Source organism: Mauremys reevesii, linkage group 1 (assembly GCF_016161935.1).
Source record: "Mauremys reevesii isolate NIE-2019 linkage group 1, ASM1616193v1, whole genome shotgun sequence".
Classification (NCBI taxonomy): domain Eukaryota; kingdom Metazoa; phylum Chordata; order Testudines; family Geoemydidae; genus Mauremys; species Mauremys reevesii.
This window is the reverse complement of record NC_052623.1, coordinates 336,640,425-336,668,297: the sequence shown is the minus strand read 5'-3', so window position 1 is coordinate 336,668,297 and position 27,873 is coordinate 336,640,425. Positions and strand designations below refer to the sequence as shown.

The following is a 27,873-nucleotide window of genomic DNA, read 5'->3' as shown; positions in this document are numbered from 1 at the left end:
TATTTAGCGCCACACAGGTGCTTATAGAACCTGCCTGGGCACTTGCTGAGGCTGGGGGAAGGGTGCCCTTCCCCTGGCCCCAAGCTAGCCCAGCTCCCAACCTGACATGGCAGAGGACCCCTGGCCCCAACTATGTTGCAGCCTGGACCTGCAATGGCTAGGGTGGCTATGCTGTGGCCCAGACCTGCTGATGTGGCGTGCTGCTTTGTGGCCCGGTGCCCCTCCTTGAACCCCGCCCCGGCTGGACCTGCAGGGGCTGGGGGAGGGGTTCCTATCCTGTGGCCCCAGCCCCCGAGCTGCCGCAGTGGGGAGAAGCACCCCATGGCTCCAGCCCAGGTGCTGCTGTGGGGGGGGGGGTCCTCTCTCCCCACTGTAGCCCTGGAGCACCCTCCTGCACCCCAAATCCCTCATCCCCATTCCAGAGCCCACACTCCCTGCACTCAACCCTCTGCTCCAGTCCTGAGCCCCTCATCCCCAGCCTCACCCCAGAGTCTGCACTCTCAGTCACAGCCCTCACCCCCTGCACCCAACCCTCTACCCCAGCCCCACTCCAGAGCCCACACCCCCCAGCCGGAGCCCTCACACCCCTGCGCCCCAACCCTCTGCCCCAGTCCTGGGCCCCTCATCCCCATCCCCACCCCAGACCCCACACCCCCAGCCAGAGTCCTCACACCCCAACCCTCTGCCCCAGCCCTGAGCCCCCTCCGACATTCCGAACCTCTTGGCCCCACCCCCACCCCATGAATTTTGTTATGTGCACCGGATATGAAGGTGACATGTCACACATCACCTCCATATTGGTGCACATAACAAAATTCATTCTGCACGAGTGGGAAAAATTAGAGGGAACACTGACCCCCACCCAGGGCAGTGGTGCTCAGGGGAGCTCAGGCTTCGGCCTCCCCACCCCGGGGTTGTGTAGTAATTTTTGTTGTCAGAAGGGGGTCATGGTGCAATGAAGTTTGAGAAAAGTTTTTAAATGATATAAAAATAAAAGTTAAATCTTTGTAAAATATTTCTGCTCTGATTTTGTCGGAAACTAGATTTAGGAAAAGTTCCAGTCTAAATGTTAAGATAAAGGGCTAAGTTCTGAGGTGAGGTGCATGGGGAGAGAAAACGAGTGCAAAAGGAAGCCTTAAAACTCCCTATTCCCAGCACACCTGCAGAGAGATACAATGTTGCAGCCAGTACTCCTGGAACACACAGGACACCTAGTTGTAGTCCAGACACTAAAGGAAAAGGACAGTGTATAAAGGCTGTGCCTCTCCTGTTCATCTGCCAGCAGGCACTAAGGAGTGCATGGTACACTTTTAACAAGCAGCTACAAGTAGTCCTGTAGACGGCATTCAGACTGATCTTTCTTTACAAACACAGAACGCTCCATCCTATCTGTTTGTCTGCTGCAGCTCCTCACTCCAGAAACAAGCAAGGGCACAACTGCATCTTTCAGCAAGTACAGAACAAGTAGACAACAGTTTAAAGAGGCAGTTTAACTGAGTTGTTATTTTTTGCAGACCCAAAAATAAAACCAATTTGTTATTCTGAACCTTTATTAAGCGGCTCACATTTCAGTATAAATCACACTAAAAAGATTTTTTAAAAAAGCTATTTACACTACAGTGCTGACACATTTAAAATGAAAAAAATTGGTATAAATAAGCTCTATGGAAAAGCCTGGAATTGTCAAAAAGAATTCTGGCTCATCTTACAAAAAATATATATGTTAAATGTCAGCTCTACTCTAAAACCTACAACTCAAATTATTTAAAGACTTCTTTATGTTAAACCTGCAGTGTTTACAGTGCATCTGGCCCTAAGTGCTTTGATACTTCACAGTTATGGACAGGCACTGAGGAATGTTACAAAGCTACATAAACTATTTTCTGTAACAGATGTGAGGGCAAGTCACAAGCTTGCCTCACAGAATTTATGAATCTTTACATTATTACGTCATTCAGTTTAAAAAGAAATTTAAAACGATATGTACAAATTTAGCACAAAAAGTCATCTTCTCTTTGTCCATGCAGATTTGGATATGTTGAACCCTGTTGTCTTGTATCATATAGACTTATGTGACTTCCAGAGCACAACTTATCCTGTAAGTCGTTGTTGCCAGGTTCGAATTTAGAGTCCACTTCACACTTAAATCCTGTCAATTCAATATTATCAAATTTTCCTTTAATATTCTGACATTCCATATCATTAGGTGCCAATGTCTTCTCAGGAAGATTAACATTCATGGATTCCTCTTTAATTCGGTGAGATGCAATAAGTTCATGTTTTATCTGTGTGAATTCCTGCTGTACATATTTAGTTTGCAGAGTATCTGAAAATTTGGTGTCTTCGGAGGTATTTTTGCTTATTGTACAGATTATGTTGTCAGTCTGAAGTCCAATAACCGAAGACATGGGGTCTGCAGATGTGCCTGCTTCACAGGTGCTTGCATTTTGAGAAACTTCTCCCTCTGAGTGATATAGCTTGAGCCGAATGTGCCAAGCCAAACTGCAAACAGCTGAAACTGTCTTGAACTGGTGCACAACATTCCTTGGAATAAAATAAATGTCATTATCATATAACTGAATCCTAGCATATCGAATGCCTTCCCTTCGCAGTTGGTTAAGTTTTGCATCATCAACCCACTGGACACACTGGAGGAGGAAAAATGAGAATAAAGATGAAAAATCTATTCTAAAACATGAGAAATATTCATGATTAATAATTCACAACAAGCTTACCTGTGAGAGTGGAGGCTCATGCAAATCTAATTGCATTCGCTGAACTACCTCTAAGAAATCTTCAGCATGAAAACAAATTACATCTTTGGTTATACGAGGTTGCTCAGGCCTACAAAATAATAACAATAATAATAATAAGCAGAGTCAGGGCCACAGTTTAAATTGCTACAGACTTTGTTAGTCTCGGTAGCAAGAACAAAGCAAACAGAATCTAAAAATGAATTTTACAACACAAGTTTGAAAAGAAATTTGAAAAAGCCTGTAGCTCTTCAGCAACAACACACTAACCACACTCAGGAATATAATTCAGTTAACCAGTTTCCACCAGTGCCACCAACAGTGACTGTCTTTCATCATGAAGAAAGGCAGAGGTTGGATGTTCCAGTATGTTCTACTAACCGACTGTCAAGCTAGAGAATGGTACAGACAGAGCACTTGTTGCTCTGATAAACGACTTCTTCTGTACAATGACAAGGTATTTGGTGATATTCCTTGTGTCCCACCTTTAAAGTTGCCCTAGGGATGGAGAGAAATATTCTGACATGCTTCTGGCCAAACACAGACACTTATTTATGGGCAACTATTCATCTCAAAAGCATCCCCTATGGAATCCTACAAGGTTCAATCATCTTCCCTATATTGTTTAGCCTCTGGGAGAACTGGAGAGATAACATGGGCTGAGATACTAAAAGTTGATGGTGAACATCCAACTCCACATTTCCTTTATGCCAAATGAGACCAGCATCATCTCCCAGCTTTCTCAAAGCCTAGGTGAAATCATCACCTGGATGAAAGTACCAGGACAAAACTGAATCTATGTAAGACTGAGGTAATGCTGGAAAGAGGGAAGAACTTATCTCCTTTATAACATGCCCCCCTAGTGGGGGGAAGATAACCTCAGATTAAGTCAGTCTGCAGCTGTAGGGTCCTTTAGTCACACAGTAGCAGAGTCCAAAGAGCCAACCATGCAAAAATCCACTCATTTCTATTGGCATCTGGCCAGAAGATTGTACATCAGGCACAGACCTGGCCACAGTGATCCATACATTTATGACCTCTAGGATTTGATTACTGTAACTCATAAATAGAATGAAGGCACATAATGAATACAGCAGACTGTCTGATTAGCTCAAGTTGCTGTGAGTGCCTTGGTCTGGTGCTCTGCCCTTTCCTTCTGCTCCCTATTGAATTCAGAGTCCAGTTCCTCATTTCTGTCCCAATATTCAAAACCCTCCATGAAAGTTCACCTCTCATCCCACAACCATGACTTCCCACAACAGCTGCATCATTCAATTAAACCATGAAACTGTCCACCATAGGGAAGAGACTCAAGAACACAGGAGAGAATTTTCACAGAAGCTGGACTCCAGATAATGGAACCCACTCTCACAAAAAGCAAGACATACCATGTTCCTTATTACTTTCAAATCTGAATCCAAAACTCAGCTCTCCTTCAACAGTATACATACGCGCGCACACACACACACACACAAAAGCTACTCATGCTATTTCTCCTATAGGGTAGAAAGGATGAGAGGAATTGGATGATATTCAAACATTAAACACTGATGAGGGGGAGGAGATTTAATAGAGGTTTTTAGGTATATATATTGAAGATAAAAGTAATTGTTAAAGTGTCTGTCTGTTCTATTCTGTAATAATATGAAGTGACTGGTTGTGGAAATATGTATATCAGGAATTGGCAACCTTTGGCACGTGGCCTGTCAGGGAAATCCGCTGGCAGGCCAGGCTGGTTTGTTTACCTGCAGCGTCCGCAGGTTCAGCCGATCACGGCTCCCACTGGCTACGGTTCGCTGTTCCAGGCCAATGGGGGCTGTGGGAAGCGGCGGCCAGCACATCCCTTGGCCCACACCTCTTCCCGCAGCCCTCCGTGGCCTGGAACGGCGAACTGCCGTCAGTGAGAGCTGCGATCAGCTAAACCTGTGCACTGTGCAGGTAAACAAACCATCCCAGCCCACCAGCGGATTTCCCTGACAGGCCACGTGCCAAAGGTTGCCAATCCCTGATGTATAGGAACAATGTCTACCTGAAAATAATTTCTGGTGTAAAATGTTGTGCATACTGGAGTTGCAATTAACAGGATTACTGTAACTAAGTTATTGAAAACATCTTCCCTGTGCGATGGGAAATGCTGCATTAAGTATTGTCAAATACACAAAGTGCATCTCTCTTCCAGGGTTGCAAGGCACTTTCTATGGAAGGGGGCAGACGAAGATATGGAACAGTGTCAGTTCAAGTTTCCCCTCTAATGCCCTGCTAACATGGCATAGCTGAAGAGGGGCATAATTGGTTTCTGAAGGAGGGCTCAACTTTCAAAAGTCTAAGAAACATCAATCTAACAGTTATTTTAATTGTTTCTCTCTTGCTGTAAAGACTATTGAAGAATAGGGGAAGCGAAAACACCTTATATAAAAAAGTTTTTGTTTTTAATTCAGGATGTATTTAATAGGTGCTGAAACACCTTGGACTTTTAAAAAAAAGTCAATTATTTAAAAAAAAATAGCTGATTGTGTCCCTTTAATTGATCTTTGTTTCTAATTACTTGGTGACTAACACAGGGAACAACTCTAAGTTCTAAAGAGTTGGCAGACTAAATTTTACAATTAATTTAAAACTGAGATAAATGGCCATGTGATGTTTTTCTTCAATAACTTGCAATCTCAGCATGAAACTAAAGAATCTGAACATTTATATCAAGTTGGTTTTGTTTGTTTGTTTAAACAGAATAGTGAATTAGTCAGGTATGCAACCTCCATTACATTAAAACACCACATTACAAATTCTGTGCTAAACTAGGATGTTCCCTTATGAAACTTAGACACTGACAGTACTCTAATGAGAATTTCCAAAGCTTACAACACAAATTGGAGGACAGAAGAGGTCCCAGATGACTGGAGAAGGGCTAATGTAGCGCCCATCTTTAAAAAGGGGGGAAAGGAGGAGCCAGGGAACTAAAGACCTGTCAGTTTGACCTTGATACCTGGGAAGCTACTTGGATAAAATATTCCATTTGCAAATACCTGGAGGATGAAGAGGTGATCTCTAGCAGCCAGGATGGACCAAACTGATTTCCACCTTTGACAAGGTTACTGGTTTGGTGCACAGGGGGAATGCGGTGGCCATAAGATACCTGGATTTTCGCAAAGCTTCTGACACAGTCCCACATGACATTCTCATAAGTAAGCTGGAGAAACGTGGGCTCGGTAGAATTACCACTAAGGGGATACATAACTGGTTAAACAACCACAAAGAGTGGCTATTAATGGAATGATGTCAGATTAGAGAGAGATCTCAAGTGGGGTTCCACAGGGATCTGTTCTGGGTCTGGTGTTATTTAACATCTTTATTAATGATCTGGATGTAGGAAAAGAGAGCATACTGATCAAATTTGTACATGGTGGGGGAGGGTGTTGGGGGGGATGCAAATACTTGGAGGACAGAACTAAAATTCAATAGGATCTTGATATATTGGAGAATTGGGCTATAGACACCAAAATGAACTTCAACAAAAGCAAATGTAAGGTGCTACACTTAGGGAAGAAAAAACAAATGCACAAATACAGAATGGGGGATAACGGGCTTGGCATCAGCACTGCTGAGCAGGATCTGGATGTTATGGTGGATCATAAACTCAGCATGAATCAACAATACGATGTTATTGCAAAAGAGCAAATGCAATTTTGGGTTGCATTAACAGAGGTATAGCATGCAAGTCACAGGAGGTGATAGTACCAGTCAGCACTAGCTAGGCTTCAGCTGGAGTACTGTGTCCAATTTTGGTCACCAATGTATAGAAAGGATGTAGAGAAACTGGAAAGTATTCAGAGGCAAGTAACAAAAATGATCAAAGGGATAGAATGCAAGCAGGGCCGCCCAGAGGATTCAGGGGGCCTCGGGCAAAGCAATTTCATAAAAAAAAAGTTGCAATACTATATTCTCATGGGGGCCCCTGTGCGGCCGTCAGCAAATTGCTCCACTTGACACTCCCCCCGCCCCCCAGAGTGGCCCTGGGAAAAATCAACATTTAAAAACCTTCTGCATCTCAGCACAAACACAGTTTTGAGAAAACTTCTTTTCAAGTCATCTTTACAAGGTATCACTGGTTCTCAGCATCAGCTAGTGCTAAAAAGCACTAAAGCTCATTAAAAGGATTGGACAAATACTTTCCATCAAAACTTTTTTTGGATCGAAAACTAGGGGTTTTTAAAAAGCAGAAAAAAAATCACTGACAATGTCTGCTTTCCTTCAAGATTTGTTGTGTTTTTTTTAATTGAAAAGCTGAAATTAGTCTGCCAAAACCTGAACATGGTTTGGGGGTTCAGAAATGTGTGGCCAAATATTTGCTGCTTGCTGCGTTTGATTGTTTAAAGAAACAATAAGAAAATTCTGCTTAAAAAAAATCCAAAACTTTTGAACCACCTCAGATTGTGACCAAACACCTGAGCCCATCCAGTCAGAGATTTTTCCAGGTTTCTGATACTCTGCTGGCTTCCTTGACTCATATCTGTCTCCATAATTTTGGGTTCATTTAGATTAGAACATAACATAAGAATGGCCATACTGGGTCAGACCAAAGGTCCATCCAGCCCAGTATACTGTCTACCAACAGTGGCCAATGCCAGGTGCCCCAGAGGGAGTGAACCCAACAGGTAATGATCAAGAGATCTCTCTCCTGCCATCCATCTCAACCCTCTGACAAACAGAGGCTACAGACACCATTCCTTACCTATCCTGCCTAATAGCCACTAATGGACTTAACCTCCATGAATTTATCTGTTTCCTAGAGACTGGCTCGATGGGGTCCCTCACAAACTGGAGACGATTACTGTGGGTTTGTCTTTAGTATAGCTTATGTACATACTCCACAAACTGAGCATTTGAGCTTGTTCCAGAATCTGGGATGAGCCTATATTGTGAAAACTGAAATGCTCAAAATAGCACATGCATGTGAATGGACACATTGTGCTAAAATTAAATTAACCCAGGGGGTCTCAAACTGGGGGTAGGGACCCCCAGGGGGTCATGAGGTTATTACTGGGGGTCGCGAGCTGTCAGCCTCCACCTCACACGCTGCTTTGCCTCCAGCATTTATAATAGTGTTAAATATATAAAAAGTGTTTTTAATTTATAAGGGTGGGGTCACACTCAGAGGTTTGCTATGTGAAAGAGGTCACCAATACAAAAGTTTGAAAACCACTGAATTAACCCCTCTGGAGCCTCGAGGAATGCAGGAGAGGGGGGGTCTCCCTTGGTAGGGCTGGGAAGGAGGTAGGTGGTGTAGGATATTGTTCTTCTCATGTGATCCCTCCCCCACGGCTCTCTTGGCTCTATCACTGTTAATCTAAAGGGGCTAATTTTAAATGAAGCTACCTCCTTTGACATGAATCTCTCCCTATGGCACTGAAATTAAATATAGACTATAATTTGGCATTTGAGAAGTGAAAGGGATGGTAGCCCTAAGGGAAAAGATAACGGCTTGGCTCTTTGTGTTAAATAGCTGTCTGCAAGCCTCAAACTGCTGAATGAGCTTTAGGGTAGGGAAGGCTGTGCCTCCCCAAACAGCCTGGCCCTGCCCCCATCCGACCCTCACCCACTTCCTACCTCTCAACTGCCCCCTCAGAATCCCCAACCCCTTCTACTCCTTGTCCCCCGACTGCCCCCCCGAGACCCCTCCAACCACCCCCCTGGGACCCTACGCCCCTGTCCCCTGGCTGCCCCAACTCCTATCCATCCCACCTGCCGAGTCCTGACAGACCCTCAGAATGCCCACGATCCAACCCCCTGTTCCCCATCCCTTGACTGCCCCCCCGAACCTCTGCCCCCTCCCTGCCCCAGCCCCCTTACCATGCTGCTTACCCCCGCCTCCCCCTCTCCCGGAGCCTCAGCACGCGACATCCAAGAGCTGTCCTGGCCCCTGGACAGCGCTGCAGCAGCATGGCTCTGGTGAGACCGGAGCTCACAGCCCCGCCCCCTTACCAGGCAGCTCTGAGCCGGAGGAGCTCAGGCCCCGCCTGAGCCATGCCACTTTAGCTCTGTCTGGGGCTGCTCCTGGACACAGAGTGCTGAGGCGCCGGGGAATGGGGGAAGGCAGAGGCGGAGGCGGGGACAGAAAGAGCCTCTGACATTTTCATTGGGCCCTTGCGGGGCCTGCAGCAAATTGCCCCCCTGCTCCCCCCCCCTTGGGTGGCCCTGAATGCAAGTCATATAAGCAAAGGCTGAAAGAAATGGATATGTTTAGTTTGGAAAAGAGGAGATTAAGGGGAAACATGATAGTGGTCTTTGGATAACCTGAAAGGCTTCCATAAGAAAGATGGAGAAAAAGTTTTCTCTTGGCACCAAGGGCAGGACTAAAGGGGCAACAGGTTCAAACTACAGCACAGTAGATTTAGAGTAAATCTCAGGAAAAACTTCCTAACTCTATGAACAGTATGACTATGTAACAAACGGCCTAGGGAAGTCATAGACTCTCCTTCACTGGAGGTTTTCAAAAAGAGACTGGATAGCCATCTGTCTTCGATGGTTTAGACACAACAAATCTTGAATCTTGGTAGGGGGTTAGACTAGATGACTATTGTGGCCCCTTCTAACCTTCTGATTCTATGATTCTGATTTGAAAGAAATGCGATCATATACATGCATTAAAAATAAAAAGAGCAACTGCCTGTGGCTCTGACACTTTAGACTTTTTAAATATACAAGAACTGAAAAGTACCTACAAGCATCCTTCAATCAAAACAGCCAAATTACAATAATTAACCTATTAATATTTTAGAACTGAGTTATGTTCTGACCCTTTGAAAACCTCTAAATATTACAAGTTAGTCAGTCAAAATAAAGTGTCATCTCCATTTTCAGATACAAATGAAGTTACACTTTTATCCCTCACTCCTGAGCATCACAAACTTCAGAGTGAAATGAAAAAGTGACACTGTTTTTGCACGATTTAAAAATTCAGACAACTCAATGCTAAGGTTCCCACAGTGGCCTTAACTTTATCTTGTTGCTTTATGCATTTACATGATCTCATTATACAACTACTCACACTGGACAATCTGCAATTCAAAGCATCAACTGTTTCTCTTTCTAAAGCCTTTCAAAATGCTCTGTAGATTTATTTATTACTAAATAAGCTTTGTGTTCATGTAATGAGACATCTGTTACAATGTGGATGCGTGCACACGCCCCCACACATGAAACAGGGCAGAATTAATTTTAGTGTGAATTTTAACTCAATTTTCTGACTTGTGGTTTAGCTCAACTTTAATGTTTCATCAAAAAGATTGATGTTTTCTTTTACAAAGTATAAAAATTATAAAAAACACATACTTAAGTAATTTCATTAGAGAAAAGTACAAAAAGATTTAAAAGAAGAGACTGCTTTATAGAAAGCTGATTTCAGTCTTTAATCATTTTTCTAATAATGTTGTAATTTCTATAGGCCATGACACCTATAGTTAGGGGGTCTGCAAATGTTAAAAGGCTGAAAATCACTGCTCTAGAGTCAGAGAGGTGGTTTTTGGTGTATATATACACTGCAACATAAGCCCGTGCTTCAGCTCAGGCTCAAGCCTAACCCACTTGCATCTACACTGCTAACTCAGGACTTGGACCCTGCAGAGCTGGAAGTTCTGAGCTCGAGTTAAGCCAGGACCTAGGGTCCGAGCCCTGTTGCTTTGCAGTGTAGATGCAGCCCTGCTTGACTTAGGTCCCAGGAATCAGTCAGACGTATCCCACAATTCCATGGGACAACTTCCTTAGTCCTTTCTATCCAAACAAACTCTACTGAAAATGGAAGCCCCCTTCCTCCCACCCACCCCGGCTCCACATTTCCAAAAGGCAGCAGCTCAGGTCAGTGTTAATCCATTCTCTTCTGATCACTGGTTTGCAAGCGCACTATAAGAGAGCCTCCTGGGTTTGCAATGGAGAGCAAACTGATCAAGCCTTTTGCAAAGCAAGCTGCTTCCTGGTAACATGCAGGGCGGGCAGTAAAGTTTTCCCACAATGTACCACAGTCCTAGGGCTAGAGCAGCCACATTTTGGGAGTAGAGGTGGGAGGGAAACGCTAGGGATTCAGATGTGGTTACTTTGACTGAGGTCTTTGCACTGCAGTGTGGACGCTAGAGCCCTAGGTTTGAGCAAGGGTTAGCAAACTCTTAACATAGGGTTAAAATACAACATAGACGCTCAAATCCAGGGTTCCCTAACACAGGTCAGTTGACTCGAGTCCCACCAATCCTGGGCTTACATCGCAGTGTAGACATACTCTTAGGCTTTGGCTACACTTACACTTCAAAGCGCTGCCGCGGCAGCGCTTTGAAGCGCTAAGTGTAATCAAAGTGCCAGCGCTGGGAGAGAGCTCTCCCAGCGCTGTCCGTACTCCACCTCCCTGTGGGGAATAACGGACAGCTTTGACCACACTGGCGCTTTGCAGCGCCGCAATTTGCAGCGCTGGAGAGGGTGTGTTTTCACACCCTGCTGCAGCGCTGCAAATTTGTAAGTGTAGCCAAGCCCTTACTGTCCCTGTGAAAAATCCATCCAAGGCAACCAAGTTATAAACTTTGAAAATCCCACAGGCGACCTCAATTCTGGCATTTCCTAATCTCTGAGTGCTTTTACTTTGCAATAGTAACATTCTTTAATGCAGTTTTTTGTGTATGTAATTATTTTGTTGTTGCTGGGTTAATATATCTGGGAGAAATGACAAGTCTGTTTATTTATTTGTGAGTTTTAAAAAGTTTGTCAAGGTTGCCTAGATAATTGGATGGGTGCTTTTTAATAATTTGTGTATATCCAAGTAAATAAGTCAAACAATGGAATACATCTGAAAACATTATAGATGTCTTGCAAAAGAAAAAAATAGGATTTTTGTACTTTTTTGTTCTTAATGATGTATAATGAAGCTATGGAAGTTTAATGTTCTGTCTCTTCCCTCCCAAAAAGTATTTTTTTTTACTGCCTCTTCAGAAATTCTGATCTTGTCTACCTTGAAAGACACTATGGTGACTGAATAGTGAAATCTGAAGATTGAAAGCTGAATAACTTAAAGGCAAAGAAATTTGTTGGGCTGTTTTAAGTTATTTTCATTAACATTTACAATTCTAATACCTAATGAACACCTGGGAGAAAGGATGTCTTTGTTAAATACTCCCACCATTTCAGCTAAATATGAAGAGTTCACAAATTCCAAGAAATCCTTTCACAAAACTAGGGAAGCCCTGGCACAAAGAAAGACAGACAAGCTGATTTTTTTAAAATGAAAAGTCATACAAAACAAGAAGTCAAACTAGATAATCATAATAATCACTTCTGTACCCCCAGGAACTGAACTCACACTTTCTGGTCCTCATAGCCCCTTCCATGGCTATTTAAGGGTGGCACCACCCTGACTCCCCTCAGTTTCTTTGCACCAGAATCTTAAGATGGGAGACTCCAATGCAGAGAGGATGGATCCTGGAATAAATCTCTGCACCCATATCTTGAACAATTGTTACAGTACAGGTAAACCATTTTTTCCTTTTTCAAGTGGTTGCAGATGTGTATTCCACTCAGATGACTCAAGTAATTAATGGAAGCGTAGCTCAGAGTCTTCTTAAATAACTGCAAGAACTGTCTGCCCAAATTCTGTGTTCGATCTAGATGCCGTCGTAATAGCATAATGCTTAGTAAAAATGTGTGTGGAAGACCAGGTAGTGGCCCTGCAAAAGTCCAATATAGAAAAGTCACTGAGAAGCACAACAAAAGGCACTTGATCCCCTGTCAAATGAGCCACCAGGCTCTGTGGTCATGGAGGTGTGGCCTGAGTTACCCCATATGCTGTGGTAATCCATCTGGAAACAGTGTGTGCAGAAGCCACCAAGGAATAAAGTCTCTTCATCTGCATTTGAGACAGGCTTAGGAAAAAATACAGGTAACTATATGGTTTGGTTAAGGTGAAATTGTGACACCACTTCAGACAAAAACTTAGGCCACCTGGACTTTGAAAAACTGATCATATACAGACGCTGTGCCATGAAGGCCTGCAGATCAGTAGCTCTCCTTGTAGGAGTTATGGCAACAAGAAAAGCTGTCTTTTGGCACAGTAGATACACAGCAAGTGGCTAGGGGCTCAAACAGAGGACCCACGAGGGCAGCCAGTACAGTATCAAGGTCCTGCAAAGGACTCTTTTCTTTTACAAGTGGAAAGAGGTGGACAACACCTTTCAGAAATCTAACTACAAGGCAATTGAAAAATACCAACTTCCCTTGGCTCAGAGGATGAAACGTTAAGATCATTGCTAAGTGGACCCTCAACAAACTGAGCGACAGACTTGAGAACTTTAGACGCAATAGGTAATCCAAAATGACCTGAATACATACTAGCATTGGCTGAATTCCCCAAGCCAATGAACAGTAAAAACACCAAAAAACACTTCTCACTTAACCAAATAGGTAGCCCTAGTAGAAAGTTTTCTACTATTAAGCAGGACTTGCTGCACTGCTTGCGAATATTGTTTCTGCTCATTTATCCATGCAGCATACATGCCATCAGATACAGACTGCTCAGCATTGGATACCATATCTGACTATGGCATTGTGTCAGCAGGTCAGGAATGAGGAAAACAGATCTGAGAAGTCAGACTGTGAAGGTTGGAAAACTAACACTGTCTCGGTCAAGCTGGTGCAATGAGTATCATCTTGGCATGATCTAGCTTCAGCATGAGAATCATCTAGGAAATGAGTGGGAGGGGGAAGTGTGGGGAGGAAGGCATACATCAGTGCCAATCCAATTCAAATGGAAGGGGTCAGCTAATAAGGCTGCACTGAAACCTGCTCAGGAGCAAAAACTGACTGCACTTCTTGTCTTTCATTGCAAATAGGTCCATCATTGGAATGCCCCATTCCTTCAAAATGGACCTCAGCATGCCACTCTTCTGAGATTCTGGGAAAAGTTCCTTCTGAACTGATCAGCCAAGTGACACTGAGCACCTGGCAAGTGAGCAGCTGTAAGAATGATATCTTCCGTGATACACAATTGCCAAAATTTCATTGCTTCCTGACAAAGATGGCTGGAGTGGGCTTCTCCATGCTTGTTCACATAATATATTGCGGTGGTATTGTCGGTGAGGATATGAACCACTGTGCCCTTGATCTATGTCCAAAAGGCATGGCACACATTGCAAATGGCTTGAAGCTCCAGGATGTTTATATGAAGAGACACCTCCTGTTCTGTACACAAACACAAAAAGTTTCAATGTTTCCAGATGTTCTCGCCAACCTATCGTGTAGGATGGTCAAAAGGATCACTTTCACAAACACTGATCTGATTTGTCCACCATTGCAGGGTCTCCAGAGTTGCTGGTGGCACTCACACAAGGCTGTCCAAAGCCTGACAATTCAGGTGATAGGCAACTTCAACCAAAATTGAAGAGGACAAAGGCACAATCTTGTATGCTGGAGTATGTAAGTGCATGGAGCCACATGGCCTAGTAATACGGTTGCCAACCCCCCAGGATTGTCCTGGAGTATCCAGGAATTAAAGATTAATCTTTAATTAGATTGTGTCATGATGAAATTTCCAGGAATTTGTCCAACCAAAGTTGGCAACCCTACCTAGTAACCTCAGGCACACATGGACTGTAGCTGAAGTGTGAGACTGAAGGTAAAGATAGGTGATGAACTGTTCTGAATCGCTCTTGATGGAGAAAGGCCCTCACACTCGTAGAGTTTAGTAGGGCCCAATTACCTTGATTTTTTTGTGTTGGAATTAAACATCAACTTTTCTTTGATCAAAATCAGCTCCAGATCTAACGTGAGCTGGACATGATGGAGGTCTTGATCTTCTGATTTGCCCCTCATTAGCCAATCGTCTAGGTACACGAACACATGGGCTTGGGGATCAAAAGTAGCAGTAGAATTCCTGTCCTCAGTGCTGACAGGGAACTTTCTCTATGGCTTCCAAAGCACAGAGAGTCTGGATCTGCTGAATGAATAGGGACTCACGAGAGTTGTCCCTGAAAAGGCATGAGAGAGGTGGGTGGGAAAGAGGTATAGACAGGAATTGGATGGCATAACCTGACCTCACAGAGCTTAGGACCAACTTGTGATTAGTTATTGCTTCCCAATTACTGAAAAAGCAGGAGAGGCTGTCCCCAAACAGAGGAGATATGGTCGAGAAGATCTCACCTAGAATGATGTCCTCACTAGGAGAGTCAAATTACCTGCTTGCCCAAAGCTGATGGAGAATGGTCTGGTTGGTTGAAATTAGAATGAGAAGGCCTTCTCCTTTGCGACTTACATCTCTTCCTGGAGAAGTCCTGCTCTCTGGCTCGATAAGCCAACTGCTGGAAATACAGTTGGGAATGTAGTCGGTAATGTTGCTACTGTTGTTGCTGACTCCCCAAGTGACATCTCTATCGCTGGGATATACACTCCAAATGAACCTAAAGTAGTTTGAGAGTCTCTTTTTTTTCCCAAAGGGCGTAATGTCTCTCCAATTTTCTCTGAAAACAAAAACTAAACCATCAATTGGTAAACCCTCCATGCTTTGTTGGGCCTCGGGGGCTATGCCAGAGTTCCATAACCCCAAAGCTCTTCTCATTATTTTAGCTGAGGCCATAATAACAGAGGCATCCGTGATATCTAGTGCTGACTGTAGTGATATCTTAGTGATTAAACAACCTTCCTCGATGAAAACATTAAGCTCTTCTCTGGAGGATTCTGGTAATTTATCTGTAAATTTGTACATAGTCTCCCAATTTACAAATCATACTTTGATTGTGACTGCCAATTATTGATGAACATTCATAAAGTGAGGTTGAATACATTTTTCTTCCCATTAAATCTAACCTTTTAGACTGTGTCTTTCAGCACTGACTTAAATCTCCCTTCACTATCTGTCACTTACGGCCATGACAACCAGAGAGTTAAGGGCTGGATGTGAGAAGCAGCACTCAAAACCCTGCATAGGGACATAATACCATTTGTCAGCGCACTTCGCTGTGGGCAGTAAGAAAACTAGGTATGTCAAAGTGCTTCATTTATAGGAAGAACTACCCTCTGGAACTAAACACTGGAGAATATCTACTCATGTATGGGTACTGTCCTGAAAGCCTAAAGTTGTGTTCATTCACCTTATTAGATCTTGATATGATTTAAAATCCTCAGGCACAGAAGGGGAGGAACCTGGTAGAGTGGAACTGTCCTATGAACAAGATGAAGAGGAAAGCGAGGGCCAATGGAATCTGCTGTGATCCTGCTTACTCCTGCTCAGATGAATCAGCTCAGAGAGCGCAATCGCAGTATGCATCTCCAGACTTGTTGGGTCAGGAGGTAAGACAGGAAGAGGGTTTGATGATCATGCTCTGGAATAAGTGCATGAATGCCATAGAGTAAATAGACATGGCACTGGGAGCCAGTAGGAACTAGGCTATGAACCTCTCTCTCTATTACAAGAATGGTACCGATCCTGGTACCAATGATGATCCCCCAAAGATCTTGAAGATTTTCGAGCTTGGTATCTGAATGAAGAAAAAGTGGAAGCTGACTCTGAACTTGAATGCAAGGAATGGAAGAGCCATGGCTGGTGGAGCCATCACGTCCCGAATGACTCATCGGCACAGTATATGGGCACAGAAGAAGGCAGAGCAGTCAGTGACTTGAGTATTGGCAGTGTCATTAAGGCAGCACTAACACTCAATACCAAATAGACATCAGTATCAAAGTAGAGGCCAGTACTGCATTTGTAGCTCCAGCCCGTATCAGGCCTGTAGAAGCCAACATTGTCTCTGAGGATCGAAGATGGAATCAGTATACAAGTGTTCCCTCAGTGCCAACAAGGAGAGTAGTCTTGTCTCTGCAGCCTGATTTTTAAATGGTGCCAGAGACAACACTTGCAACAGCCTGTATTCTGAGGCAACCAACCCAGATGGTCCAAGGATCACAGAAGATACTGCCACAGCTGAAGACTCCTGTATCACACCTAAGTCCAACACAGAGAGGCAGAGTAAATCTGCAGGTGCTTGAAAAACCTGTGGAGTCAGTAAGGTCAGTGTCGAGACCCATGTTGTTGATAACAGATTCAACAGCTGCTCTACTAATGGTACCGAGTTGACAATGCGGTGCTGGAACAATCTCACCATGACACAGGAGAGTGGGTAAAGTGCCCTGCTCTATCCCGTGTACTCAAGGAAACCTGGTTGTAGCCAGCACCCCACTTAGAAAAGGTGGAAGAATCTCCTCGAACCTTAGAGCAACTGTGGTCAGTTTTATGAGTCTTCTCTCTCAGGTGATGAGAGGAAGGATAAGAGTCTCCTCTTCTCCTTGGAGAAAAGTCAGAGCCTCAACAGCACCAAAGGCCTCTGAGAGGCCAGACGATCTGATACTGGAAACGCAGTGGGCCTCATAGCTTGCTCTATCAAGGGCTGCTTTAGGCGTAAGTCTCTAGTTACCGTGTCCTCTTTGTGAACGACCTGCATATGGAGTATTTAAATATGCCCCTTCCTCAGCCACAATAAGCAATGAGTATGGGGACCATTATTGGGTATGGCTACCCCACATGAGACATGCTTCTTGCAACTTGGAGAAGGCACTGCACCAGGCAAAACTAAAACTATTAATCTAACTAATTGAACACTAAGGGTATTACTACTAACTATATACAAAACCCTCCCAGAAAACTCTGAGTTAATACTACAAGTGAGAGGTAAATACCACACAGAATACTCCAATTCAAGCCAGGAAGGAACTGAGTGGAGTTGATATCGCATTGGACTTAAATAGTCTTGGGAAGGGCTACAAGGGCCAAAGGGTGCAAGCACCACCCCAATGTGTACTGCTAAGCAAAGTTCTCCGGCTTTGGTTTGCTGGGCATGTACACACTTGAGTGGAATAGATGTCTGCAGACACATGAAGAAGAGGAGGATATCTACTAATTCTAAAAACATGAAAGATCCAGAGTCAGACTTTAAAAGGTATATAGGTGCCTATAGATATAAATAAGTGCTCAGAGTGATTTTCAAACCCCCACTGGGAATTAGCTTCCTAACTTGCTTAGGCACTTTTGAAAACTGCATCTATTTGCAACTTTAGGCATCTATATACCTTTCAAAATTTGGCACATGCTATCCAGAAAAAAAAAGTATCAGTCAATTCACTGGCTAGAGTTAAATTTCCTTTATTTAATTAATCAGTTTTAAATGCACAATGTTTTGATTAACTTAATTTTTTTTTATGTATACAATACATTTAATGCAATTTTACTTAACCAATAAAAACTATTTTAAAATGCTGTGCATTTAATTGAATTCCAATTTCCATCCAAATGCAGCTTGACACAAATCACAAGTAAAAAATTATCACCTAGTAAACAAGAAATGTGTCATTCACCATTTTCTAACAAAAAATGCAAAATTAAGAAACTTAATAAATGTATGTTGAGATATATAACCGCTTAAATGAATGTAAATAGACACAGTGAATCCTCTGTTTAGCAAAAAGTAGTATTGTAAAGGCTGCAAATCATCATGTTTAATGATTATACCAACCAAAGAAAATGAACTTTTCTTTAGGAAAATAACTACAAATGCAAAACATGATTAAAATCAATAACTTAAATTAAGGTTTAATTATTTCAATTATCATAAAAATCGGTAATTTAAATCAGTCCACTCTGTTTTGTAGCTTAGCTCACTGAACTCCTCCAGCATGGCATGACTTTCCACCTCCCCTGGATAGCGGCCTTGCTTTGGCAGCCCTGAGGAGCCAGTAGCCCAGAGAGCAAACAAAAAAATTCCATTTTGGTTCTCCCAAAATTAACGTTTTTTTCCCCTCCTGAAAAAAAATTCAAAAATTTTTAATATCTTTCTTTCCGATTCATTACTATTTTTTTTTAAACTTTAATTTTTTCAAGAGGAAAAGGCTGTTTTCCAGCCAGTTATATTAAGGACCACCTGCCACAATGGGTCAGCATAAGAGTTCAAATTCTTGTCCTTCAGATTCAGAGCACAGACTACTACTTGAGCTAGAGGAACAAGTGTTATCCTCTATGTGGACCACTAGTTTGGGTGTGCAGCACATTTTTCCAGTTACATAACTATATGCTACACAGCAGTAGAAAAGTGGGGGTCAGGATTTCTAGGTTTTATTCCTGCCCTTAGGAGAGCAAAGTTTATTTAGTGGTAAGAGCAATGGGTCCGAGTACACAGATTTAGCACATTCTGCGGTAATATGGTTGAAAGGATGAGAGCTTGGTATACATAAAGGTTTCACTCCCAATTCTGCCCCAAGTGACATTGTGCAAACTCTCAGTTAATGTGAGGGGAATGATACTTGCCTCCCTCAGAGGGAAGGGATATGAGACTGCATCTGGAACCGTCCTGCACTCAGACCCCCACCCCTGCACCCCCACTGAGCTCCCTGGACTCAAACCATTACCCTAATGCCCCACTCCTGTACCATCCTGAGCCCCTACATCCAGACCCCCACACCATTGACTCCCAACTAGCTGCACTCAGACACGCCCCCCAGCCCCACTCCCCCAGCACCCAGACCTCCTCCTCCCCCGCTGAGCTCCAACCACCTTCACCTGGAAGCCCCTGCAGAGTCCCATTGCCCCTGCACCTGGAACCCCCCCAACGGGCTTCTGTGCATCCAGATCCCCCCACACCTAGACCACCCACTGAGCTGCCTGCACCCAGATTGTCCCACACAGAATCCTCTCACCTCACAACTGGATCCCCCCACACTGAGCCCCTCCACACTTGGATCCTGCCTGGTTGAGCCTGCCTACCCCACACCTGGTGCAGAGGGGCAGGGCCCCAGGGTGTTTCCTTGTGCTGTGTCAGGGTCAGGTGCAGCCTCACTGCTGAGTCCATGTCCTGGGGGTGGGGAAGCTTCAGGGTGATCTCCCACCTTTGTGCAGCCAGTGGTCTGTGCTCCCCACTGCCATGCTGGAGCCTCTGCATTTATTTATTGACAAATAAAACTTGCAGAAATTTAAAATATTGTGCATAGTTTTTAATTTTTTGGTGAAGAATGCCCTTAGGAGTACTACAGTAGTCAGTGAGGAAAGGGTGACTTTAGATCCCATGGTCTCTTGGCTTCCTGCCCTGCATACCTTCCCTTGAGTCGAAAGGTATTCTACAGGGCAGGAGCTCTTCCTCTCACCAATCACATTCCAGCTTGGCTGTACTACAGAATAGAGGATAAGCATGTACACCTAAAAAATTAGACTATTTCTACTAAAAATGGCTGTAGATAGCATTATAATGCATTCAAGCGGTAGAGGCAAGCTGCAATATGTTTAAATAAAAAAAAATCATGCAATTTACATATCATTTTGTACTCTGGAATAGCATAACTATGTATTTTACTGTTCATGTTCCCCTGTCCTTGCCAGATAGATGCAAGTTGAGATTTATGTGCACATAGATTTTTGCCCTTTGGGACGCAATTTTTTAAACACATAGTAAAGAGATGGCAGAAGCTGTCATCAGGACATTCCAAATCTCATGATCCCATGACCTCCGAGTGGTTTTCCTAGACCACATGAATTAGATTTTTTCAATTGCACCAAATGTGTATTTTTGTGAGTTTGAAGAAAGGGTGGCAAAAGGTCATCGTAAGAACAAACATTAGTCCTATGCCTTTAAAACTTTCTTTGCTTCCACAATCACTAACTGCCCATGCATGATTTGTATTAATCAAGATAAATGTTTTCTAACTACAACAAAAAAAGAGCATCCATCTAATGCTCTGGGTGCCCTTGACAGTATTTTAAAAATACACTAAAATAAACATTCTAAATTCCCAAATCAACTCAAAGACATAGTGACAACAAATATAACTAAAATTAATCACTCACCACACACAACCCCCATCACAACTGCCTAGCTCTACCCCACACTCAATTCTTCACAGGCAAAGGAGAAAAGGTGGGCCTTTCAGCACATCCTGAAGTCTAAAGTCAGACTTCCTCCAGGGAGGAAGCAAATTCCAAAATGTTCTGTCAGTAACCCCTCTCCCTACTATCTAAGGGTACTGTCTGCACATGCTGTTGGAGCAAGCTTCCAGCCCAGACAGATTTGGAATAGCAGGACTGACACTAGTGCTCTAAAAATTGCTGTATAGATAGTGCTTTGAAGTTGCAATTTGGGCTCTGAAGTGTAGGGAGGAGGAGGGCTTCAGAGCCCAAGTTTCAGACACAGCTGCAACTCAAAGCACTGTTTATCCAGCAAATCCTGCCAGCCCAAGTCTATTGACCTGGTCTGGAAGACACTTCAAAATGCTATGTAGATCAACCCAAAGGGCTTCAGCTCAGGTACGTCTACTAATCCTGCCACTGAGGCATTATGTTATAAGGAAAGAGGCAAGGTCTTACACAGGTAGATCCCAGGCCTTTTAGGGCTTATAGGTAAAAAAAAATCAAGATCTTAAAATCAATCCAGAAACCAGATGCACAGTGCACATCGTAGGTTTAACAGGCTCAAGGAAAGAAACATTGCTTAATAAAGGCACTGCTGAATTCTGCATCAGTTGCAGTTTTTTAGACTGAAGCTGGCCAATGACTCAAAAAAAAAAAAAAAAAAGTACTGTCATTCTAAAGTGTTCCTAAGACTTCACAGCCCGCAAGATACCATGCTTAAAAAAAATCACTTATTTCTAGGTATCACTTTTCACTTCAGCTGTGATACCTGATTAGCAAGCACCTCAAAGTTGGCTACTGCATATATCAGGAAGCTAATGTTGATATTAAAAATGTTTAGACAGTATAAAAAATTGGGTTCTAGCTCTGGCAGATGACTATCTACCATTAAAATGTTTAAACTGAACAAAATAAACGAAAATAATAGAATGACATTTTATGGTCTAATCTCTTGTCTTTCTAGGGTTATAAATCCATGCTTTATACCAATGGAATGTGGAGACTCCAATCTTTTCAACAATATATATTCATGATCAGTCCTCATTGTGCAGATGCTATTTCATCTAACAATCATCACTGATCCCTGAACCAAGCAGTGCTTTTTTGGAACTGGTCCAGGACTGACCATAGAATAAATTATGGACCAATGTAATTTTCGATCTGTTTGCCTTTGACAATATGTAAAGAACAAAACTCAGAGTTTATAGAGTGATCAACAACTAAAAAATGAAAGATTGAAAATTTTTTGCATTACTTTGAATATGAAAAGTACACATATTCTGCCTGATATAAAAGAGTTTGCCATAAGTGAAATACAACCTTTTGACAACAGAAATCCAACTTCACTAAATGCCAACTTCTAAGTGACCAATAAAGGAGACTACCACACATATGAATGAATTAATAGAACTGTGCCAACATTTCCAGGTCAAACGTGGAACGGTCCTGAATTTGCAGAAACTAGACTACAGGCCTTGAAGCTTAAAAAAAAAAAAAAAAAAAGGTCCACATTTGAATGACCCAGTTCCCTCCCATGGGGAATTTCTTTATTACAGAACTACAGACAAGTTCTGGTTCATGCACTGTTACACATATTTGCACCATTTCACCCAAAGAGGGATTAAGTCTGGGTCTGATGCAATATCAGAATTCTTGTCTCAGTAACCATGACAGTCAAACTATAAAAAGCGTCGGTGTTCTCAATAACTGAGTAGGGGCATTGGAACAATTTTTATAGTGGGGATTCTGAGAGCCATTGAACCAAACTGTAAACCATGTATATAATGGAAACCACTTCAAGCCAGGCGGTGCGGCAGCACCCCCCAGAGCCCCTAGTTCCAGCACCTATGTAACTGAGTGGGAATTACTGAAGGTAATGTACAAGAGCACCACATGCCAGTCTCAGAGACAGAAGTTAAGAGGACCGAAAAAATCCCCCAAATTATCACTTTTCCAGCTCAGTGAAAGAGCCCAGCTGAAATGTACTCTTCTCTTTCTGATAAAACAAGCAAAAATGGATTCTGCTGAGCTGGGCTGATCCCCTGGATCACATGAGAGTTTCAGACTGTTTGGGACACTAAAGAAATGCCATGTAACTTCCACCAGGCTTAAAACAACCACCACTACCTTGAACCAGAATTGTGATGTTTGTTTTTATCCACACAGACAGAGCAAAATTTTCCCAGAAGATTCTATGTGCAGTTCAGATAAAAATGTAGGCAAGCCACTACTGTACTGGTTCACAAACATCAAGACAAAAATCTAGACAAGTTTGAGTGCAACAATTTACACAACTGTATTTATGAAGCTGTTATTGAGACAGGGGAGGCCTTTCTCTAATTTCCTCCAAACTGCAAAGTTGTATCTACATTATAATGTACCCAGGATACCTAACTCCTCAAGACAGAATTAAAAAAATACAATTTATTCAATAGTTATGGCTTATTTCCAAAACATACTAGTAACTGGATTAACATATTAGCTGATGATCCTTCTAGCAGCTATAAATGGAAATTCATGCAAGTATTTTTCAAAGGTCTAACAAGACTAAACCAGTTGACACCTACCACTCTCCACAGTGCACAGCCTTTAACACTCCTACAGCAGCTGTAGTCTGTCGTTCAAAACCTTGTCCTATGTGATCTGCATGGGCTCGTGTCCTGTCTTCAAAGAGCATTTCACGGGGCTCACTAGTTCGAGGTAGGTATTGCAGGTTTTTTATTTCATTGGTAGTTCTGTTTAAAAAACAAAACAAAACTAAACTAAAAATCTAACACTTCCCCCCGCTCAAGTTTATAGTTTTCTACATTCAACAGGATCCATTTCTTCCTTCAGCATGCACATATATTAGAATAAGAACATCTTGGCCAGATTACAGGACGATTAGCAGTACAAAAGTCATTTAGGGAACATTTATTAAATGTTAAAAGTAATCATGTGCATTCACATTCATTTGTTTACATTTCTACTGAACAATTTGAGTATTGTGTATTACAGCTCTGTTCCACATTTCATCACTGGGTAGGAAAAGGTTTGCAAGACTACTTGTCAGAGATGTTAGAATAAAAAGAGAAAACACCACTGAGGTGGAACAGATCCTCTATGATCATTCAATGGCTAATCTAAAGCTGATAGTAAGAGACCATATTACATTAGGTGGACATCTGGGATTCTACAAACTAGGGGTCCCACCTGGAAAATATCTGGATGGGAAATCCACAAGGAAAATCTACATGCTAAAAGAAGTTATGTTTGATTCTGTAGATGGCACTCTTCATTTTGAGTCATTATCTAAATCAGTACCCCAATATGACGTTATGGTGACTTTGTACTGTTAAAGGTCCCATCTTTCAGATGAGACAGAAGTCTTTGTCACTTGTAGTTTGTAAAGGTTCAATGGCACTTAAAGATCCATAAGCACTTAAGAATAGGGAGTTAATACCAGTACCTAGCCAAATTTGAGTAACCATGTGCTGCCTACTTAAAATTTCCCCCACAGTATTCATATGGATATAGCATTCTTCATTTTCCCCCAAAACACGTTTCATTTTGCTTTATGCTGTTACCTCAAGGTAGCTGCAGTTTAGGGAGAGTGAAGAAAAAATGACCTGCTTTGTAAAATTACTATTTTAGTACTCATTACAGAAGCCCAGAGGCTCCAATCAGGATTGGCACATCATTATGCTAGGTGGTGTACAAATGCTTACAAAAACACACATTTCCTTCCTTGAAGAACTTAAAAACTAAGAAGTGATTTTGTTTCTTCTTTTGGGGTAAAAAGCTACATAAACATAAGATTTATGCTATAATATAGCTACAGCCATTGGGATAAGTGGAAAAGGGATAGGTTAAAACAACTAACCAGATAACTCACCAAGCTAAGAATCTTAACATACCTTTTCCTTTTGAAAGGTGACTTTGGCATGTCAGCCACAGGGATCATCTGTTCTCCTGGACGTACCCACATGATGGGACCATCATCGCTATCTTTACGACTTTCTAATTTTAGACTAGAGAGTGTCCCCCACGGCAATGTACACTAATGGGAAATATAACAATCCACATTTTGATGTGAGTTATTTTCAAATACATTTAAAAATGGTTATTTGGTAAAATGAAAAAAAGTTAACAGATCTGGTAAATAAGTGAATGTAAGCAAGTGTGATGACTTGGGGAAACAGTCTGTACAATTTATGAATTCTGAACAATTCAGGAGATTACAAACTTTCTGTATCTATTTATACCACAATGAAAACTCCATCCTGAATACAGGGCCTAAGCAGTCTTCTCTGTTGTCCCTCTACTCCATGTTGGACTGAAGTTCCAATGGGTAGTGGCACAGGACTGACAATAGAGGGTCATTAACTAGAAATGGTCCTCTAGTCTAATACAAACATCCAGGTAACAGATTGGCTTCCACTTAGAAGAACTGGTTTCTCAGCAAACGGAATGCCTGGCAATGAAGTCACTTGGCAAAGAGGTCCATGATCACCTGTTGAGGTCGATCTGGAAGTCACCTGATTAAGGGATTGAATGGTGATCAAAGGATTCACAAGGCGAATGCTGAGGGAGACCAACAGGAAGTTTGGTCAGGAAAGAGGGCAGTGTGGCCAAGGTCACAGGAAGCAAGCTGGGGGCGGCGGGGAGGGGGAGGCGCAAGAGAGCTCCATAGTTCAGAACCCAAGCCATGCACTGCAAACAGGAGGACTCTGGATGGCCCCAGACAACCCTGACCCTAGCCCAAAGAATGTTCTGGAAGGGGCAGGTAACTGAGGCAACAAATGCATGTACGAGGTTTTTTTTGTTTGTTTGTTTTTTTAAATAGATATGTATATTTCTTGTGTTATTAAAGCAGTGGTAGGTCAGAATCTTGTGCAATCTTGTCTGTGTGTACTAAACACGTGCACCCTTGAAGAGATAAACCAGAAGGCCAAACCTTCAGATGGAGTTCAGGACAAGGGTGTGTTTAAGTTCTGAGGAAGCCTGAGGAGTCAGCACTGGTTCCAGGGACTGGGCAGTGGTCCACATGATCAAAGTTCTCAGGAGCGGGTGCCATAGAGAAGATCTGCACCCTGAGTATGTGCCAAGGACAGTAACTGGACTCTGTTCAGATCTGAGGCTTAAAAACCCTGGAGACTCAATGGCTGGATGCCTTCACAGGAGCCTGGTGAATGGCCAACATGGGTGCTCAACCAGACCTGTGAGATAATAAGTATTACAGTTCTATTACTTTAATATAGAACAGTGGTTTTCAACCTTTTTTTAATTTGTGGACCCCTAAACAATTTCAAATGGAAGTACAGACCCCTTTGAAAATTTTAGACAGTCTGCAGATCCCCAGGGGTCTGTGGGCCACACACTGAAAACTACTGATAGAGAGTATTTGGAAGAATATCTCCCCTTTCCCATCTTCCCCTTACTTTTAAGAAAGGTGAATCTTCCAACATATCAAGGAAATCTGGAAAGTAATCCCCCACTTCCTCATCCACTGCTCCAACCAAGCTGATCTGTCTCATTGGGCCAGCTCTATATGTACCATGGGAGTATGTTCTTTTTACCTAGAAGAAGAATATGAAAGTCAATTGCGAGTTACATTGAGTTCATTAGGACTCAACAAAAGTTTACAAATCAATGCCATGTGCACATCCTGTCTTTCTGTCTTCTCTAAAACATGACTAACATTAATACTGTATACAGTCCTTATTAAACAGTATTAACAACTGTATTATATACTATCAATTATAAAACCATTATTTTGAAACACCAGCTGGCTGACGTAGCAGGTAGCTTGAATGTAAAACTCATTTACTATAGTTGAAAACATGTATTTAAAATACAAAAGAATAAAGATAGAGGATAATTCTGGCAAGTTGCAAGATTCACAGTTATGTCAAGTTAAGGTGGAATTTAACAAGGTGTTAAATATTCATTACTATGCATATCCAAACAAGCAGCAAGATGTTTTGAGTGACGTTCCTTTTACAGAAAGGGGATGGAATGTTGAAGTTATGGTTGCATGACAGCTGGCTAGAAAGAGGCCTGCAAAAAAGTAGAACAGGTGAACCTATTGAAAGTAAGAAGATGAAACAAACCATCTTAAAACTTGAAAAAGGGAAAAGAAGTGAAACCAAAGCCATGTCTACATGGAGACTGTCAAGAAAGTTAAGGCAAATCAACCAAAGGTATGCAAGTTAAAGCACATTAAATCCCCAGGAGGATTTTCTCATTCAGGAGCAAAGTGGCCTAAGGCATGTCTACACTTGAAACTTACCATGGGTTTTGTGTATCTGCGTTATGTGATCTGCAACAAGTGTTTCACAAGCAGTTCATACACATCACATTGTTATCCTGTGATTAAGGTACTTCTGCCTCGTATCATTGCACCCACACAACACTGCAATGTTTTGAAATCAGCAACCAGCATTCTGGGCAGACATCCCAGGCGCACTGCTCTGCCACTGTGCTCTATGTATTCTAGGATTTTTCATGCTGAGCACTCAGATACTTATTGGAAGGCAATCGAATTCTGGAGTTTACTGTCAAATTAAATTCCCATGATTCCTAATTTATCCTATCATGCATTAGGGTTTTTAGAGCCATCCAGTGCCATTTTCAAAGCACTGTCATGCAACATGCAGCACACATTGTGATCGCTACAATCCACACTGTGATGAACATAAATAAGCTGCTGTTAACATCTGAAGTTGGGCAGTGACTTCAGAACTGGGAGGATAAGGCGATCAGAGAAGGAGAAGGCTGAAATCATGCACACATCGTCAACTTTTTTTCCTGAAGCAGCTTCCCTTGGTGGAGCACCACTTTGGAGTGTGGCTAACGAGTACTGACTGGTGGGAAAGTATAGCACTGCAGATTGGGTATGAACACGAGTGGCAGCAGAATTTCAGGATGTCAAAAGCCACTTTCTTAGAAAGCTTTGCAGAGTTTGCACAGGGCTACAGCAGCAGAATATCTATGTAAGAACTGCCCTCAGAATAGAGACGAGTGTGGCCATCCCCATCTGAAAGCTTGCCAACCCTACTACCTATACCTTACAACCAGTCAGTAGCTAACCAGTTCGTTGTTGGTAGATCAGCTATCTGGGCTGTTGAAATATAGATGTGCAATGTTATCAAGAAGGCTCTATCACACTGTATCTTAAGACTGGGCAATACACAGGCAATTAATTGGTTTGCATTGTTGGGGTTCCCAACTTATACT

The 27,873-nt window shown here is 42.5% G+C and overlaps 1 protein-coding gene across 4 annotated transcripts in view; it reads right to left on the bottom strand.

Annotated features, from left to right (window-relative positions):
* Positions 1–1,540: 1,540 nt before the first annotated feature.
* RSBN1L (round spermatid basic protein 1 like) overlaps positions 1,541–27,873 on the bottom strand; it is a 99,588-nt gene continuing 73,255 nt past the window's right edge. For 2 of the 4 annotated variants that reach the window (XM_039517827.1, XM_039517843.1), the window contains 5 exons: positions 26,076–26,213; positions 24,552–24,694; positions 23,223–23,390; positions 2,736–2,844; positions 1,541–2,648 (listed from right to left, as the gene is read on the bottom strand). In XM_039517827.1, coding sequence (XP_039373761.1) covers positions 1,992–2,648; positions 2,736–2,844; positions 23,223–23,390; positions 24,552–24,694; positions 26,076–26,213 — 1,215 coding nt within the window. In that variant the 3' untranslated portion in view covers positions 1,541–1,991. Of the gene's footprint in view, positions 2,649–2,735; positions 2,845–18,466; positions 18,564–23,222; positions 23,391–24,551; positions 24,695–26,075; positions 26,214–27,873 lie in introns of those variants that run through there. The other 2 variants (XM_039517834.1, XM_039517851.1) reach the window with 2 other exon arrangements.